The 18,993-nt window shown below is 41.0% G+C and overlaps 1 protein-coding gene across 1 annotated transcript in view; it reads left to right on the top strand.

The window, feature by feature from the left end:
- Window positions 1–18,993, top strand: part of LOC122815409 (src substrate cortactin-like) — a 706,001-nt gene that overhangs the window by 426,931 nt on the left and 260,077 nt on the right. The window contains exons 7-8 of the mRNA XM_044087879.1: window positions 2,034–2,144; window positions 2,238–2,348. Of these exons, the coding sequence (XP_043943814.1) occupies window positions 2,034–2,144; window positions 2,238–2,348 (222 nt within the window). The remainder of the gene's footprint in view (window positions 1–2,033; window positions 2,145–2,237; window positions 2,349–18,993) is intronic.

Genomic DNA, 18,993 nt, shown 5'->3' with positions numbered 1-18,993 from the left:
GCAGGACAAATTATCTACATGCCTACCTGTTACACTTGGAGTTCCCCAAGGATCTATTCTTGGCCCTCTTCTCTTCACCATCTTTGTTAATGACCTGCCCACAATCACCCCCCATGCCACATGCATTCAATATGCAGATGATTCGACTATCATCAGCACTGCCTCCAACCTGGCTGACCTCACTGCTTGAACCCAAGACACCTTCAACCTAATAGAAAAATGGTTCTCAAGTCGACAACTAGTTCTCAACCCCAACAAAACAAAACTACTTACTTTCTCACCCACTAACAAGACTCTTCCCCCCACCTTCTCTATTACATCCTCCAGTGGAATCACTATATCACCAGAAGCTCACACTAAGCTATTAGGTGTTACCATTGATAACTCCCTTAAATTTGACACCCATTTCAATCTTACCATCAAAACCGTCAATAAAAAGCTTGGCTCTCTCTATAAAGTAAAACACTTTCTCACTCCTCACGCTAAAATTACAATTGCCAGCACACACCTACTATCAACTCTTTTCTATGCCTCCCCCCTTTTTACAAACCTAAACAAGACAACCCTTAACAAACTTACTTCTTGTTACAATCACATAGCTAGATTTGCCACAAATTCCACATTTAGAACGCACCACTGCACTAACTTGAAGCAACTAAGGTGGTTAGAGTTTTCCAGCCAACTCCATTTCAACCAACTCAAAACGGCTCACCAGATACTGTATCACCCAGAGAAAACACCAGCTCTGAAAAACATCATTTACCCCTATATTAACCTGCAATCTTTACGCTCCTCCAATAAGATCTTAGCTCAAACTACCAAAGCCAATAATTCTGCTGGGGATTCTCTATTCTCAAACTTTGTAGGTAAAATGTGGAACTCCCTACCAACCATGCTCACCTCAGAACCCTCACTCCTACAATTCAAAAAAAAGCTTAAACCCCATCTCAATACTCTCTGGCAATGTCCCTGTTCCAAACCTGATTAACCACTATCATTTACCCTTCTCTTACCTCGCTATCCTTAACGCTTTTAACAAGGCGCCCGCCTTTGTAACTGACCTATGTTTTTTATATGCTGCTGTTGTTTTTTTTCCCAAGATGTGATGTATCTTTATATTGTATTTAGAACTCAACTATCTTCCTTTTTTTGCATTAACAATGTTCATATGTCTGTTATGTACTTGGAGCTTTTCTCCCCGGGCCTCCGCTGAAAATGGACATGTATCCAGTCGGACTCTCCCGGTTAACAAATGTAAAATAAATAAATAAATAAATTCTACAATTACAATAAACTGAAAATAAATGGAGGTAACAGATGTTAGCAAATGCTATATGCCTTTAAAGTTTTTTTTCCACTTTGGGGGGTGTGTAAGAGGTTGCACTATCCCACTTTCTGCTGTCTCTATACAAGTGTGAGATTGCCATAACTTGGAGAAAAGGAAATACTTTGAGACACATGAATCTCAGACTTAGTACATGTAGATCTGTATTTCTGAACATTCATTCTGTCTATTCCAGGTCTCACACTTCTGTATATCAGAATTTAACATTATTAGCTATTATTTTACAGTACTTCAAGGCAGGCAGTTTACCAGATACAGTTGTAGAAGACAAATCAAATGTCTTTCATTAATTGTCAGGAATTGGTTATTTATTCTTTGAAGCAAGTGATTTTTTACATTACTGTATGAATGCAAATAAACATTAGCTTTCAACCAGATAGGCTTACATTATACACATGGTTTAGTTTTATTTATAATATAGTAGCTGGGGTTTGCTCATAAAATGTTTCTTCACTGTTTCTTAGACTATTTTATTGGTAATGAATAGTTGGAGTTTGTTCATAAAATGTCCTTTAACAGTTTCTTGCCCAGTTTTTTCTGCAGTAAAGGATGACATTTCTACGGTCTAGTTAAAAGGTTGTCTGCTGACAAGCCTTTGTGTACTTTAACCGCTGTTGGTTTTAGAGAATGCATCATGTGTTACCTTTCTTGTATCCTTAACTGATCAGTTATTGATTTTCCTTCTTAGATTATGCAAAAGGATTTGGAGGGAAATATGGGGTTGAAAAGGAAAAGGTGGACAAGGCAGCTTTGGGATATGATTACAAAGCAGAATCAGAGAAACATGCCTCTCAGAAAGGTAGGTTTTACTTGCAAGTAAATTTTAATGGGCTAATGTTTGTTTCCAGTTGTGTGCATGTGACATTGACAGATGACTCCTGCTCTCATGCAGATTATGCAAAAGGATTTGGAGGGAAATATGGAGTGGAGAAGGAGAAAGTGGACAAGGCTGCCTTGGGATACGATTATAAGGCAGAGACCGAGTTGCACGAATCTCAGAAAGGTAAGTGTCAGCCTGAGTCTGTTTTATAGCACTCACTTTTCTTACTGGATTACTGCTTTATGGTATGTGCAAATTAAAGTAATTGAAAAAATATATTTCCTGAAAAGTAGTTTCACAATCATTGGGACATGTATGCCACTTCAAATTAACAGACAGTTATTTTCCAGCAGCACCAAATTTTTATTTTCTTAAAACAAAAAAAAGTTGATGATCCTTGTGTAATATGGCACAGTACTGGTTCTCTGCAGTGCATAGTATAACACTGAAGTCCTCTGACTTTGAGTGCAGGTAAGAGACGTCAGCCTACATAACACAGGAAACTTTCACTTTTGGATCTTTAGCTTTGTGAAAATGAGTGTCTAGAGTTGACAGTGAGATGTAAGAATGCTTAAACCTTGGATAGTCTCTGTATTACTGGCTCGCCACTGACAGGTATAAACAAGGAGTGGATTTGTACAATAAAGCAGTGTGTCTTTGGTGCTGAAACAGAAAATATGTCTCTCAGTATTGATCAATCACGTGCATCCATACTTTCAAGGTGATCCACTAGAGTTAACACTTCTATCTGACATATATGGTTAAACGGTGTATAGCAGAGACCAAGGTCTGAATGCTGGAGCAATGTCGATTTATTTCTTTAGAAATAATTGCAGTTATGTTCTTTGGCCACTAATGCTAAGACAGGCTGCATGTGTGCTTAGGTGGTGACCTGAGTTTAGGAATGGATCCATGTCAACAATCATGGGTAGGAATCAAGAAGCTCGAGTAGTTCTGTTCAGATAGCTTGAAGGTAACTATTGATGCAGCATTGCCACCTGCTGGAGCCTGTGAATATTTGCAGAGCAAAAATGGGTGAAGAATTAGGAGATGCACAGATATATTTATGTCATTGTATATTAATCTCAGGGAATTCATGGAACAAAGATCTAACAGCTGTTATGATCCTCTTTCTGAAGCATGAGTTTGATCTTCTTATGCCCCATTTTTGACTATCTGTAATGAAGTAACAGTCCTATAAGGAGACGGTTCCACGATCATGACATTAATGCACTCCCTAAAGCATACAGCAAGTCTGGATCATTAGAGGCTGTAGGAGGGCTGTGCTTACTGTGGACAGGTCACTGCCATTGTAGCTTGATGTAAGCTGTGGAATTTGGTGGTGCATAATAATATAAAATCAAGTCCTGCACACTGGCATCACTTTTGAGTGCAGTCAGTATGCCGTATGTGGAACACCAGTGTTTTTTAACAAAGACTTATGAAGAGTTGTAGGAGAGAAGAACATTTCTCTCAGATAGATTATCCTACCTGACAGAAATTATTTTCCAGACAAAGACAGAAGCAGGAAGGCAGTAGCACTGGTAGGATTCACTGAGTTGAGATGCTAGGCAGGGGATGCAGATGCAGGGAGTAAGCCCTGACTTCAAGGTGTCTGTAATGACAGTCATGTACTATATGTTGGCTGGACAGTTATAAGAATATGAACCTTTAATTCATTGCAAGGGATTCTGATATTCCTTTGAAGGAGTGTAATTCATTGTATTAATGTATTTAAGCTGTTTGAATTTGGTTATGATTAGTGCTGTTCGGACCATAATAAATAAATAAATAAATAAATAAATAAATAAATGTAGTTTTCTTATGCAGTTGTCCTCACCTTAGGAGCAAGCCAGACAGAGAATGTTTTTTCGTCCTTATCTGTGTCCATCAAATTAAAAAAATAAACAGTTTCTACTTTTGATAACTGTAGCCATCCACATCATACACAAAGCACTGAAGGGCTTCAGTGTTATGTTCAGCCTGCAAAATCAATATTGGGATTCATTCCTGTACTGGCATTCGGAAATGCCAGCATAGAAATGAATTTTAATTCTGCATTACTTGTCGATTAGTATCTGCCTTGTACCTGGGGCAGTTGCCCCTTTGCCCCCCTCCCCCCGTAGCGATGCTTCCAGTACTGTTATTCAGCCTGATGTTACATTTGTTCAACAAGCTGATATGTCACAGTAGTTTGATATATTTGTGAAATGTTTACTTTATAACTGTGGCTGTAAATCTTCAGAGGCCATTTTGCATGGGTAGTTGTTAGGATTTCATATTCTGATTTTTCAGAAATAGACAATTCTGAAATTTTCCTAATTGCCTTGCTAGGGGTTGGGTGGGAGGGTAGAGGTAGGTAAGTGCCCCCTGTCTGTGTATTTCATGATAATTATACAACAGATAAAAGGGTGTGCTCAAACCTTGTGCTTCCCACTTCTTTTCTTCAGCTCACATACTTTTGATCTTGAGCAAAACATACATCCTTGGAAGGGTACTGCTTTCAGATTATAAAATGTGTATGCATTCTTACCACTGTTTTATTAAAAGCCAGGACCTATGGTGCCCAATTTATTCTGGCCAGGATAGATGCATAAAACAGTGCACAGTAACAGCTGTTAAGTGTTTCAACCCAGCAACCCATAGGATTATGTATGAAAAGTTTAATACCTTCACCACTGCCAAGAAAATGAAAGCTGTAGATGATGGCTAGTGCTTAGACTGGCAGGAATGCCCTTCATAATATCATAGGTTATTGTCACTCTGACAGGAACAGGATAATGGATTAAGAGACAGACACTGGCCAAAGTCCCACAGTAATGTACATGGTATTATGCTCTTAGTATGATGCCAACTCTCAACCAGTGTGAAATCAAGCTAACTTCTTTCATCTGTTGATGGTGAGAGGAACAATAGAGATACACCTGTGAGAAGCATCTTGATGCTAGTAGGGGTATTTTGCATATGATTCTTCCAGGGATGAGCACTGACCTTCTTGAGTTACATCTGAAGCTTGACTGCATTTTGCTGGCTGAAGTAGAACACAACTTTATGTCTCCCACTGAAGGCATGGTTGTTGAAACCCACATTAAGGAAGAGGTCTTTTTCTTTGGCTTTCACCAAGGCATAGAAGACTTAGCTGCAAGGGTAGAAGAGACTGTTGTTGGCCCTCCACCAACAAATAGTGCCAAGGAGATGGCCACTTTATTGGGTGTGCACTCACTATTTGATTACTGGTGGGGCCTGTACTCATTGATATGGGAGTGTTGCCACAGAGAACTGATCTGGTTCTGGTGCAAGGCCCTTGAACAAGAAATTTATGATCATTCACCACCTTTGGAATACACCCTAACTATTGAGGCCCCCACCAGATACCCTGTGCCTGCCTGCAGCAGAGCACCAGGGCCTAGGAATACCCCCACGAGTGGTCCCCAAATTTCTGAGGGTCCCTCAGAGTTCGTGCCTGAGGAGCCCCCCAGAAAGAAAGCGTGCAAGAGGAAGCACATAGCCTCCCAGGATGAGTCCCTCACCTCTGATACTGACCTCGAGGAATCGGAGGGGTCCCCCAAGTCATCCTCTGGTGATGTTTCCTTCTCCGATATCCTGGAGATACTGAAACAAAGAAGTGACTGGCCTTCCAAAGCTCCTTCCGAGGAGGAGTCAGTATTCCTTAAGGCATTTGGTGCTCATCCTTCCGACTCCTGGGTGTCTCCACCCTTCGACAAACTCCTTGACCTGATCTGTCAAAGAGTGTGGGAGAACCCTGATTCTGTGGAGCCCGTGCCCAGGCATCCCAATAAGTTTCTTTCTGCCCCCCAGGGCAAAGAGTTTCTTTCTAAAGGAGTCCCTGTAGATGCCATGGTGGTGGTGGTAGCCACTCAAAAGGAAGTAGCAGAGTCTTCTTCATCCGTCCATCCTCCTAACAAGGAGTCTAGGACCATGGATCGGTATGGGAAGTGTACCCTCTCGTCAGTGACCTTTACATTATGGTCCCTGAATTACCTGTCTCATTTCACTCGGCTCCAGAGAGATCTCCTCAAAGAGTTAGGGGATGCTCTTGCGGGTAACGTCCCTGAGGCGGTGGCTCAGACGGTTAAAGCCCAGGTCTCTACCCTCAACTCCATAGTTAACTCATCCATGCGGCTCATTTCATATGCAGCCGAGGGAGCAGGTAGGGCAGCAAGCTCAGGGGTCGCCCTTAGAAGGCAAGCCTGGCTGCGCCTGTGTCACTTTGCGGAGGCCTTCAAGTCTTCCTTCACTTTGATGGTTCCTCTTTGTTTGGGACCAAAGTGAAAGACATCCTCACCAGATGCGAGCAAGAGGGAAAGACCCTGTCTGCCGTAGGGGTCCGTTTTTCCCTTCCTTCTAGGCCTTATCCCAAGGCCCAGTGGGGGGGAAGATGTGGTTCAAGAAATCACAGAGGTTTTTTCCTGCTGCACAAGGTGAACCCCCCTCCAGAGGCAGGGGAGGGGTTATTCAGGGAGACGTCGCCCCAGTGATAGAGGGAGCCCCCACAATTCGGGAGACCGTGATTCCTTTCGTGGCTCTCCATACTCTCATTCCTGAGGGTGTGCCCGACTGCGCTTATCCGGAGCCAGTCGGGGGTTAAATTTCCTTATATCTGGAAGCCTGGGAAAGCATTATCCAGGACCGATGGGTATTACGGATAATCTCCGGAGGTTATCTCATTCCATTCTCATCAGAACCCCCGCCAATCAGAAAAATCACAGACGTACCACCCAGTCAAAGGGATCAAGCAGCTTCAGAGGTCTCACAGCTGCTAGAAAAAGGAGCCATCCAGCGTGTCCCCTCAGACCAAATCAGATTAGGGACTTACTCAAGATTATTTTTGGTGCCGAAAAGAACAGGGGACCTGAGACCCATTCTAGATCTCAGCCAACTGAACAACTACGTACACAAGTCCAAGTTCTGTATGGTCACACTACTATCGATTCTCCCATTGTTGGGAGAGGAGATATGGATGTGTTCCATTGACTTCAAGAATGCTTACTACCATGTGAAAATGGACAGATCATCCAGGAGTCACATACGCTTCTGGCTGGGAGCCAGTCATTTCCAGTTTTGAGCCCCGCCCTTTGTTCTAACCACATGGCGGTGGTGACGGCTCACTTGAGACATCAGGGATTACAGGTGTTCCCATATCTGCACGACTGACTCCTTACCGCTCCCACCAGGCATCAACTAATTCAAACCATGGACGCTACCATCAATCTATGTCACCAGTTGGGCATAACAATAAATTGGGGAAAATCTGCCGTATTACCCTCGCAGCGTGTCACCTTTATGGGAGCAGAATTAGACACCATTCGAATGCGAGCGTATTTACCACAGGAAAGGATCAGAGTCTTACAACAACAGATACACATGCTGATGCCCCTGAGACAAGCGAAGGCAAGATGGGTTCTCCAGCTCCTAGGGACCATGGCAGCAACAATCATGTTGGTCCCTCTAGCGAGATTACACATGAGAATTCTCCAATGGCTCCTCTTTGTTCAATGGTCTCTCCAAAGACTTCCACTGTCTCATCCCATCTTGCTCAAGGACAGATGCAAGCAGGACCTCGGTTGGTGGCTGTGCACCAACAATTTGTACGGTGGAAAGCCTTCCATTCCACCCATCCCAGTTGCCACGGTGACCCACGGACACCTCCCAGATGGGGTGAGGGGGCATTATCTTGGCAGGACAGTCCAAGGCACGTAGCAAGAACACAAGATACATCTGCATATAAACGTCCTAGAGATGAGAGCAGTGCTACTTGCATTTCAGGCACTTCAGAGTGTTCTTCCTCTAGGGACGATTGCGATACTCTCAGACAACATGTCAGTAGTGTGATATCTAAATAAAGAAGGGGGAACCAGGTCTTACCCTCTGTGCAGAGAGGCCATGCGAGTGTGGAATTGGGCAGTAACTTCCCAACGGTTTCTGGTGGCAACGCACATTCTGGGGAAGTCCAACGTGATTGCGGACATTCTAAGCAGAGCTATTCTGATGCCTTACAAGTGGTCCCTGAATTGCCTGGTTACAGATCGAATCTTCAGCAGATGGAGTCAGCCTTGCTGCGACCTTTTTGCCAGCCCTCTCAATGTGAAATGCAGCAACTACTTCACACTGATCCCCCCACAGGGTGAGCCACCCAGGGATGCTCTGGTTCACGATTGGCCCTCCAGTCTGCTTTATGCTTTCCCTCCGTTTCCCCTACTATCAAAGGTGATTCAGAAAACGTAATCCTTGGGAAGCAGAATCATTCTGATTGCTCCACACTGGCCTCGCCAAGTTTGGTTCCCCTTTCTTCAGCAATTCATTGTGGATACTCCTTGGACCCTGGATCCCCAACCAGATTTACTGACACATATGTCGGAACAGTTCCACCCTTCCCTGATGACCCTCTGGTTGATAGCCTGGCTACTCCACTTCCATCGTTAGTCAGACTTCATAATTTCTCACCAGAAGTGGTTCATATATTATCATCCTCTCATAAACATCTACTAGAAAGATTTATTCTAGCAAATAGAAAAGGTTTTCTATCTGGGCACATACCAGAGGCATTGATCCTTACACAGCTCCAATCGATTCAGCACTGGAGTTTTTGTCTATGCTTTTCTATCAGGGTTCTGCATCAGCCACCATCAAAGTTCAACTGGCAGCGATCTCTAATTTCCACGTAGAGAATGAGCCTAGTCTCATGGCGCATAGACTATGCAAGGTGTTCCTGAAGGGTAGTCTGTTGCTCCTTCCCCCGGTGTCCGAACCTGTCATGCCCTGGGATCTCAATTTTGTTCTACAAGCCCTTACTCTGCCACCTTTTGAGCCTGCAGCTACCTGCGAATTGAAATTCTTGACCTGGAAAATAGCCTTCTTAACAGCAATCACTTCAGCAAGGTGAGTTTCAGAGATTCAAGCCCTCTCTATCAAATCTCCATATTTAATCTTCCATAAAGACAGGGTCTCTCTCAGACCAAACCCCTCGTTCCTTCCTAAAGTGGCTTCCATGTCTAACCTAAATCAGTCCATTGAGCTGCCTGTCTTCTTTCCCCACTTTTCCAACAAGGCAGAATTTAGATTTCACCAGTTGGATGTACATAGACAATTACGCTTCTATCTACACCGAACAAAAGATATCCGGGGTCACACTGTCTAGATGGATATCTAGTTGTATCTCTTTCATCTATCAAGCAGGAGGTAAAGATCTGCCATTTTCGATCAGGGCTCACTCTACTCGGGCTGTTTCCATTTCCACAGCCTATCAAGCCAGATTGTCAATGGATGATATATGTGCTGCAGCTTCTTGGGCTTCTCCTCACACATTTGTTTCTCATTACAAATTGGACGTGGTTTCCAGGGACAGGTCTTTCTTTGGCTCCACAGTTCTCAGGAGTATTTTCCTATGAGCCACCCAGGATGTAGGCGCTAGGGACGCTGTCCCACGGGTAAGAATGTAGGCGAGATAGGACTACATAACATCAGGAAGTTATGTACTCACCATAACGTTCGATGTATGTAGTCCATCTCGCCTCAAATTCTTACTTTCCCTCCCTCCTTCCCCCTTCCTGGAGGATTTGGAGGTTAGGTTGTTATCAGCAGAGTTCCCTTGCTTAGCTTATTCTTTACCTGGATGTGATGTGTGCATGGAGTACAAATGAGTTTCGCAGCAAACTAGATCTGGGGATATGGAGCAGTGCACCATGGGATACCTGCTTAGCCCAGCCAATGAAAGACTTCGAGCTAGTAAAATCGGCCAAGTCAGAGCCGATATTCGGCTCCAAACCCACGGGTAAGAATGTGAGGCGAGATGGACTACATACATCGAACGTTATGGTGAGTACATAACTTCTTGTTCTCCAAGCCATACCAATTACACAAGTGCAATCATCGTCAAGTCTAGATTTGCTTCTAAGAATGGTAAGCAAATCATCCAACTTTTGACACGAGGAACACAGATCACCAGTGTTACCGGCTGTTACCTTTAAATATGCATAGCATTTATTACACTGTACAAGATACTTGTGCATTAGCAAATTGTTAATTGCATACTCATGTAAGGAATCCAGGAACTCCTTTATGAAGAAAAAAAGTAGGGGACTCCTTCTTAAGGGTTCCTATCAGCAGACCAAAGATGCATGTTTTCAAATGCGTCTTGGTTGAACTGACAAAACCAAACTACAAAATATCAAAGTGGCATGTAAGCGAATTCTTTCCATGGGAAAGAATTCACTTGGCCGCTTCGGTACTTTGCCGTTTTCGGCACTCTAGTGCGGTCTCGGAGTTGGTATATTTAAGTAGAGGGGGTGTGGAGGGCACAGCCCCCCACGTTGGGGGGTGTGGGGGTGAAGCCCCCCACTTAATCTCATGTTTTAATGTGTTTACATTTTTTTTTTTTTTTTGTTGAAACAGCTATTTTTTTCCCTTGGAAAAAAATCGTTGTTCCGACAGTTCGGTTTTGTAAGCTTTCCCTTACATGGGGTCGATTAATCACCGTTTGCTTACCTAAGCATTCAGTAATTTAATATAGACCCCTTCCTAACCTCCTCCTAGGAAGATGATTTTGGAGATTCAGAGGTCATTGTGTCTCAGACAGACAGTTTTAATGAGACCTTCCCTCTGTATAGCTGCACACCAAGATGACCCATCCTTTGGAGTGATACTCAGGCTTATCCCTGTGCAGTGGTTTTGTTGCCCCACTTCCTTCACTATACAAATGGTTCACTGTGTATTTGGAGTAGAATGATGATTCATCCTACCCATGAAACCTATCCTTTATGAGGTCATTTATGAAATGTGGATGCATGAGGTTCAGCTCCATTCACTCCAGTAAAGGCAGACATTGTCTACAACATTTGGCCAGAGTAAAACAGCATCCTTACAAAGGATCCTAGCATAAATTCCTCTATAGTACCTTCAGTCTGGCTTTCTATTTTGCCATAGGAAAAGGAGTCCAAAACTTTGAACAGGAGGGATAAGAAATTGTTCTCATCTTGCATTTTAAGTTATAAATAGATTAAGCATCTGTTTGTCTAGCCCTTTCAGTTTCAGTTGTCTCTTATGGACCATGTTCTGGAAAACTGTCTGATCTCTGTACTTTTGGGGTCAGAGAGGCTGTAGAAGAGACCTTCATGACAGTTTTCTTGAAGAGATTTCATATGGTCTGCTGTAATTTTAACTGCTGTCATGTTGTAGCCATGGCTGCAGGTTCTGGAATATACCAGCACTGGAGGGGAGTGATTCAGTTCTCCTTGTTTAAGGATGAGCGGAGGCAGATCATTCTGGATGCTCTTTACTGGAGTGCTTTCCTTCTTGTTCATGCATACTAAGACATGGCAAAAGACCTGCTAAGGGAAAAACAGGTATTGACCACGATGAAAGGTCTCATTGATGCCCAGTTGGATTTCTCCTCTTTTTATAGCCTGCCCAATAGTCCAAGAAAAAGAAGAATCTCCCATGTAGAATGAGAAGGGCCCCCAATCATCAGGAATAGTCTGCCCTGGCTTCACCCATTGAAGCTTCCAGAAGGATGATTTCATCTCTGCAAGCACCTCAGTTCTGAATAACTCACAAATCCACCTGAGGAAGGCTGGTTTTCTGAGTGTACCCTAGCTTGCAGAGCCATTACCATGGGCCATGGTCTTGGTCTTATACGATCATGTTTTATAGCTGTTGGATACTCAGAAATAATCTTCACTAAGGAACCAAGCAGACTCTGCAGAGCTCCTGGAAGAAGATGAGTATCCAGTTCTCAAAGAGGACTTAGTAACTGTTATTCCTTTAGAGAATGAGAGAGGGAGAGAGAGATAGAGAGGGAAGGAGAGGGTCTATATTAAAAGACCGAAGAGGTGTTTCATCGTACACCTTATACGATCTAAGGAAGACAACCGTTGAAAGCACTTATCGGATATCTTCAAGGGACAGTTTTGAGCTTTTTTATTTTTCATTTTATTTTCAAGTCAAAGTTTTATTCGTATTAAAGGACTACATTTTAATTGAAACACTTGTGGATTTCGTTGATTGGCCATCCCTTGGGTGGATTTTCTGTCTTTTTTCTGCCAATCTTGTTCAACACATAAAAAGCAAATGCACTAAAGTGCGAATGCTCAAAACAGTGATTTCTTTCCTTGGGAAAGAAATCACTAGCACAAACACACACAGGTGGGGGTCTTTGCACCCCACCCCTCCAACTAAATATATCAACTCCGAGATCACACCACAGTGAGGAAAGGGGCAAACACACAGGGATGGCCAAGCTATTTCTTTCCCAGGGAAAGAAACTGCTGTTTTCAGCATTCACACTTTACTTCATTCGCTCTTTATGTGTCAACCAAGAGGTGTTTCATGAAACACCTCTTTGGTCTTTTAATATAGACCTGAATTAGAGAGAGGTTTTTCTATACTGTTTTCTTAGTTCTGAATGGGATGGGAGATTTTTGTCCTGGTCTAGACCTTAGCAATTTTAGTAAGAATATTTGAATGGACTTCAGTGACTTTAGTGAGTACATCTGATTATATCAAATTATGGATTATAATCCTACCGGGGGCATGCCACTGTAGCATCAGGCAACTGAATAGTGTTGATGGACATGAATGCATTTTGGCACATTATCGGTTAGGGTCAGCACAGGAACTTTTCACTTCACTGTGGATGGGCTTCACCTTTCTGTACAAAGTGCAGCCTTTTGATTCCCCTTTGCAACCAGATAGATTACTTATGAGCTAACTGTAAAAATGAAGGCCTCATATGAGGAACTTTTTTTTCAACTTCCCTACATAACCTGGCTTGTTGCTGTTGCAGCCCTGGCAATGACTCCTCCATAATTTCTATTATACCACCATATATTATGCAATTATGTGGCTCTGCATTGGGGGAGATAGTCAACTGTATGCCTCATGGGTATGAATTCTTAAGTCTGGGGAGTGTAGCCTTATGGATATGTAGTATAATGTCCTTGTGGTGGTGCCAGCATATATGGCAGTCAGGAGGGATCATGTGATGCTTGGGAGACTTATGGCTCCAAATGCATTGGCTGGGAAAGTCTCTCCTTTTCATCTTTTCTGCCCTCTTACCTCTCTTATTATGTCAGGAAAAGTCATTCTGTAGTATGTCCAAACTTCCCTGAGATCCACTTGCTTTGTGTAGTCCCTAAATACCTCCTCGACTGGGTAACATGGTAGTCAGAGACTCATAGCTGCTAAGTATCTCCCGTGTCAGCTAGCTCATCAGCAGCATGAGTCATTTCCACTCTCAGGCTGCTGGCAGTAAAGAGTATTTCAGTGGGATGGTTTTATAAAAGGTGTTCCTTTATCCAAATAACTGTCTTCTTATGGCCAACCCAGTTAAAAATTGCCCTGGTAGTAGAGTTGCTTGGCATTTCCGTGGTTGCAGGCCCTATGGAAGGTGTCACCCTCAACTGGGAGAAAACCTCTTTTTTACATCACAGAGAACTGCCTTTATTGGGAAAATGTTAGCCATACTTCAGTGTTTGCCTTTCCTGACGAAGTCATGGGCTTAGTCAATTTGCTAAGTTTACAGTATAGGGAGCAAACATAGAGCCATTTATACATTTTGAGTCTTATGGTGGCCTCTGTCTTTACACTTGTAATCACACATCTGCAGCTGAAGGTGTTGCTTTGTACACTGTGATGCCAGTAGCTGAAAATTAATGTAGCGCATGGAGTGCAGTGATTATGCTCCAATATTTGGTAAAAGACAAATAAGTTAAACACTAAAGTAGCACAAGACCAGACCTTAACAAATGTTAAGCCCCCCCTGCTAAAGTTGTTAAGCTTGGGTCTCATACTAGGTAGCAAATGACAGTGGCAGAATAAAGGATTTGTTAGTGCCTGCTCTCCACAGGAATAAGGTGTCCCTTCCTGCAATAAACGTAGAAACTAGCTAGAATAACTGGATGTGTGTCCGCCTCCATTTTCTGAAGGATACCAACTGTGAACCTCAAGTGTATACAGTTATTTAGTGACTTCAGTCCTCCATGGTTTGTCTAAAAAGCAAAAATTTTATGAGGAGCTGACTAAAAATATGAAGCAATAACCTGGACATCTGAGAGGCGTGGAAGGCGAGTGTAAACATAACAGACTGCATTACACTGCCTTCTTGAGAGTGAACGCTAAGGACTCTACAGCTTTGAAAGGGGACAAAACACTTATCATTTATTTTTTCTATTTTACTGTAACTTTTTTATTTAAATATGTTAAATGAGATAGAGCGTTAATCCAGTTGGACTGTTTTCTGGCCTACCTGGGATATATATAGACATGAAGTAAGAAAGAAAGACATGCTTTAAAAAGTACTAATAAGTGCATATAAACAGCAAACGTGTAAAAAATATATGTCCCCATCCACATAAAACAAAGTTCATCCCTGTCCATATTCAAGCACAACTTAGACGTAGAGTTTGGAAACAAAAAATACCCAGGAGTGCATCGTTTTACTAATAGACATATATAGTTCCTAAATGCTTTATCCCATGCATGGGTCCCCTCAAATGGCATGATCCCAGTTATTCGTATTGGGAGAATACATAATTATCAACCATGGGATGGGTAAACCCAAACTATAACCAAATAGGAGAGTTTATTTTGAGCACAAAAAGAGAAACTGGCTAGGCTTAAAATGACCCACAGGGGCAGCTAGCCTAGTATTTACATATGACCTATGTGTATAAAGTTGTAAAATTTAACATCTCAGACATGGTACCTAATATATTCAGAACAGAAAAAACAGTACCTACAGAATATAGAGTCATGACGTGGGTTATTCAGTAGGAGTATCAGTGCTTGAGCTATTAATAATTTTGCAGCTACAAGCTTATATATTGTTTGCATTTTGTCATTCATTTGAAATATTAAGAAAGTTAGAATTGTTTTTATTAGAGTTCTTCACCATGCTACGAGTTATATTTTGTTGTGTTCTTTGATCATATATTTTATACGTCCTTTTTGTTGCTATTATTGTTGAACATTTTTTAATATGTGTATTAAAAGACAAGTCACATAAGCAATATTGCCTGACAGGGTAAGAATTATATGGAAATAACAGAATGCTCAGGGGTATTGTAAGGCCTGATGCTGTAAGCAAAGAGCTTCCCTCACGTATAAGGTCCATTGTTTTCCTATAATGTCCACACTGGAGAGCAGTATTACACATGCAAATGACCTTTGTATTCATTTTTGATGAGCTTTATTGTAATTTTATCTTTTACTTATAATTTGTTTGATTTTTGTCCCTTGCTTATATATAGAATATTACACACATTGTACTTTTAGAAAATTGCTTGGTAAAGGTGAATATGTGCATGAGGATACAGATCTATATAAGTGTGTGCATGTATCTGAGTGTATGTGTATGTGTGTATCAGTGTGTGCCTGCTTGTTTGCGTATGTTAGAAATGGATGTGTATCAGCGGGGTGTGGGGGCTTGATAGTAGGTAGAGGACAAGAGAAAGAATAAAAATACAATTTAAATTTAAATTAAAAGGAAAAATGTGTGGTTTCAGGTTCTCAGGTCCCTGCCAGTGCAGATAGAAACCTATCCCAGTACAAGCCCTGGAAGCCCCCTTAGTTGGTACAGCAAGCAGTTGTCTGCACCTTTTGGTTTGGCTTTTTCTTTAGATGATCTCCTCCTGCTAGATTTTCCATACAAACTTTCAGAGGTGACTGCAGCTGAAAAAGTATACTCTTTAAGTAGAAGAGGTTGTCCATGTGGGTGGAAAATATTTGTTTCACAACTTGAGTCAGGCTGCAAGTGATTCTGACTGCCTTATGCAAGGGTATAATTTTCATTATTTCGCAGTCAGCATACGTGTCATGCATCTTTGCACATCACAACCACATGGACGATAGAACTGTTGGCCAGCACAGGCCAGTGCCACTTAAAAAAACTCTCCTCCTCCTGGGGAACATGAACCATATGACTGAGCAATCTGTTTCATATTGATCTGAACTATGTAGGTTCAGGGTTTTGAAATTTATCTTTTAGAATGTTTTTTCCTGAATGTGATCCCAGACCTGTCCTTAAATCATTGCATTTATCTTTCCTTTTTCTTTCTTGTGCCAGAATCTAGGGTTCCAAGAGCCCTCCATACTCCTGACATGAACAGTTAGCTAAGCCTTAACCCAGAGAGGTTGTGTGAATATAGGAAAGCAGACCAGCTGATTTTCACCTTTGCCTTGGTTAAAGAAGGGCTTGCAGTGGCTAAGCAATCCCTTTCCAAATGAATTAAGTGTTTTGTATTTTACCACCTGGGGTGTTGCTGTTTCTAGTGCCTTTATCAGGAATGTGTTGACTGCAGACAGTATTGCCCCATCAGTTAATTATCATTGCACATCTCTTCCAAGCATTATTGTTCAGACCGTGATTTCAGGAATCAAGCTTCCTTTGGCATCTGTAAAATTTAAAGCATATTAAACTTTTGAAACCTTGCCTTTTGGCTTTCTTCTGACTTTGACTCCCAAGTGAGATTTAATTTTATTGTGTAAGATTCTTTTTGGCACTTCTCTATTACTGAGAGCATTTTGGGGTAAGATATAACAGCTATGTGTATATTTATCCTATCAGATGATCAATGATCCATGAGAGGGTCCTTTGCATTGGCTGCATATTATGATACCACTATCCTTGTAATCTGATTGCCCCTTTATTTGACATCAGTAGATGGCTTTCCCTGTAACATGGCTAGTATTTAATGTTATATTCTTATGGATCTATTTGTGTCCTTCTGGTTGTGCCCAGTCGGTGCATGGACATTGATCTTGATTGTACTGGGGCTGTGCCACCCTTGTGCTTGATACGTTAAGTCATGAAGTGCATCAGCAAAAAGCACGCATGTTCTGGAAAAACAATCAGAACAGAGTTAAGGAAATTTCATAAATGTACATGAGGCTAGGAAATCCCAAAAGTTATCCACTGCAAAATGCCATTCCAGTGGTTAAATAATATATGTATATGTCCATTCTTTTCCAGAGTAGTCAAAGTTAAACACATTTATTATATAACTTTGATCTGTTCTCAAATTCTTATGTTTAAGTGTTTGTGCATGGTTGTCAACTGTTTTGTCAAGTATGCAGAAGCATATGATACTCCTGTCATTAGTACAGTAGTTGTATTAGTTTTAGTTAATTAGTTAACATTAATTATTAATTAAGTACCTGCCAAAAACATATTCATTGTGGACTTGTGCAGTTGGATTGCAAGAAATGGAGAGACATATTACTGTGCATATAAGCATTACACTGCCTTGCATTTAAAGTGTTGAATATGAATGAAAAAATGATAGGCTTTGGGATCCAGGAATTTGGCCATATGTGGAGGTAGTTTCTAACTGTAGTGTAACAATTAATACTAACGCTAGTTGGAGAATGCCACTGTGAGTAATGAGGTAGACATATTCATTCAATATTGGCTAAGCAGTTTAAGAAACTCTGAAGATGGGCTTTAAAATATTGAACTATAAATTATTTCACAGAAGAAAGCCTGTCATTAAAGTTCTTGTAATTGGCATGGGAGTTTTCTCTGTCAGCTAGATTCACAGACACTATCTGCATGGGTAACAGTCACAGTAAGGACTGTATATTGTGCGCTATTCTTAAGGAAGCATGAATCTAGAACAGATCTGTCCTTTTGTCAGCCATGGTTTTCTGTGGACCTGCTAGAATAATGTACAGAACACCACTATGCCCACACAGAAAGTACAGAGTTAAACCTCATAAAACAACTATAACCAAATACAATACATAACTCAAAGATCTAGAAATGAACTACACTACTGTTAGAATTAGACAAGAAAAAAAAAAAGTAATAAAAATAAAGCATGACTGTGACCAGACAGAATCATAGAATTAAGCTAATAAAATTAAATTATAAATGAAAATTATCTGAAGTTAATCCTTATTATAACACTAAAGTAATACCAAAACGATACCATAAAATCATGAGGCACCATTTAAAAAAGTGATTTTCCCATCTGCACCTAAAAATTCATAGTGATCAGATTTTTGTAGTAATAGGAAATAAAATTTCTTGACTGAAAATCAAAGACTATGCATTAAAATGCTTCATCCAGTTTGACTAAAAAATTGAATTTTTGCTTGTACCATGTTTAGACATACATTTATCACCTAAGACTTTTACCTCTGTATTGCCTTGTTTAAGAATATAATAGAATCCAGTCTTATAATATACCTATTGATAATTCACAATACTGCATTCTGATAACTGTTACCTAATACTAAAACTTTTCAAGGGACTTACATACATTACATTAATACCTACGTTGTCTCTTGGCAATTCTGTCTGTAGTCATTTCTTCATATTCCATTATGAAACACTAGATGTCAGCACAAGGCCAACATTTAAATCTTGCTTTTTACTTTTAATTTGTTGAATTAACATTGCATTATTTGTAAAATCAAAATAAAGTGAAGATAACAAGCTCTAAAAAGGTTCTTCTATTATGCAATAATAATGCTGTTTACTGTCAAAAAATCAGTTAAGCAAGCAGCCTTCTATTCTATTTTTCCATATTTCTTTTTAGTCAGTGCATATACCACTTCCTGTCCCTGGACCTCATCCTTGGCCCCTGTTCTTTCCACTTGAGATATTAATAGATCGTGCTTAGGACTCACAAGAGACTTGCATACTAAATTACATGGCGTATGAAAAAGTTGTACCGGTGTAATTCTCATACATAAGAGGTATTTGGTGATTAAGTAGTCACATATGGTATTCTGCGTACTCAAAAACTTAGCTTATCAAATGTGTGACTGTGTATGCTAGTGGTATGTATGAGTTACAGTTTGCAATTCA

Source organism: Protopterus annectens, chromosome 11.part0 (genome assembly GCF_019279795.1).
Source record: "Protopterus annectens isolate FY-2018-M chromosome 11.part0, PAN1.0, whole genome shotgun sequence".
NCBI classification, from domain to species: domain Eukaryota; kingdom Metazoa; phylum Chordata; order Ceratodontiformes; family Protopteridae; genus Protopterus; species Protopterus annectens.
Note: the sequence above shows the minus strand (reverse complement) of the source record. Positions and strands in the feature narration are given on the sequence as shown.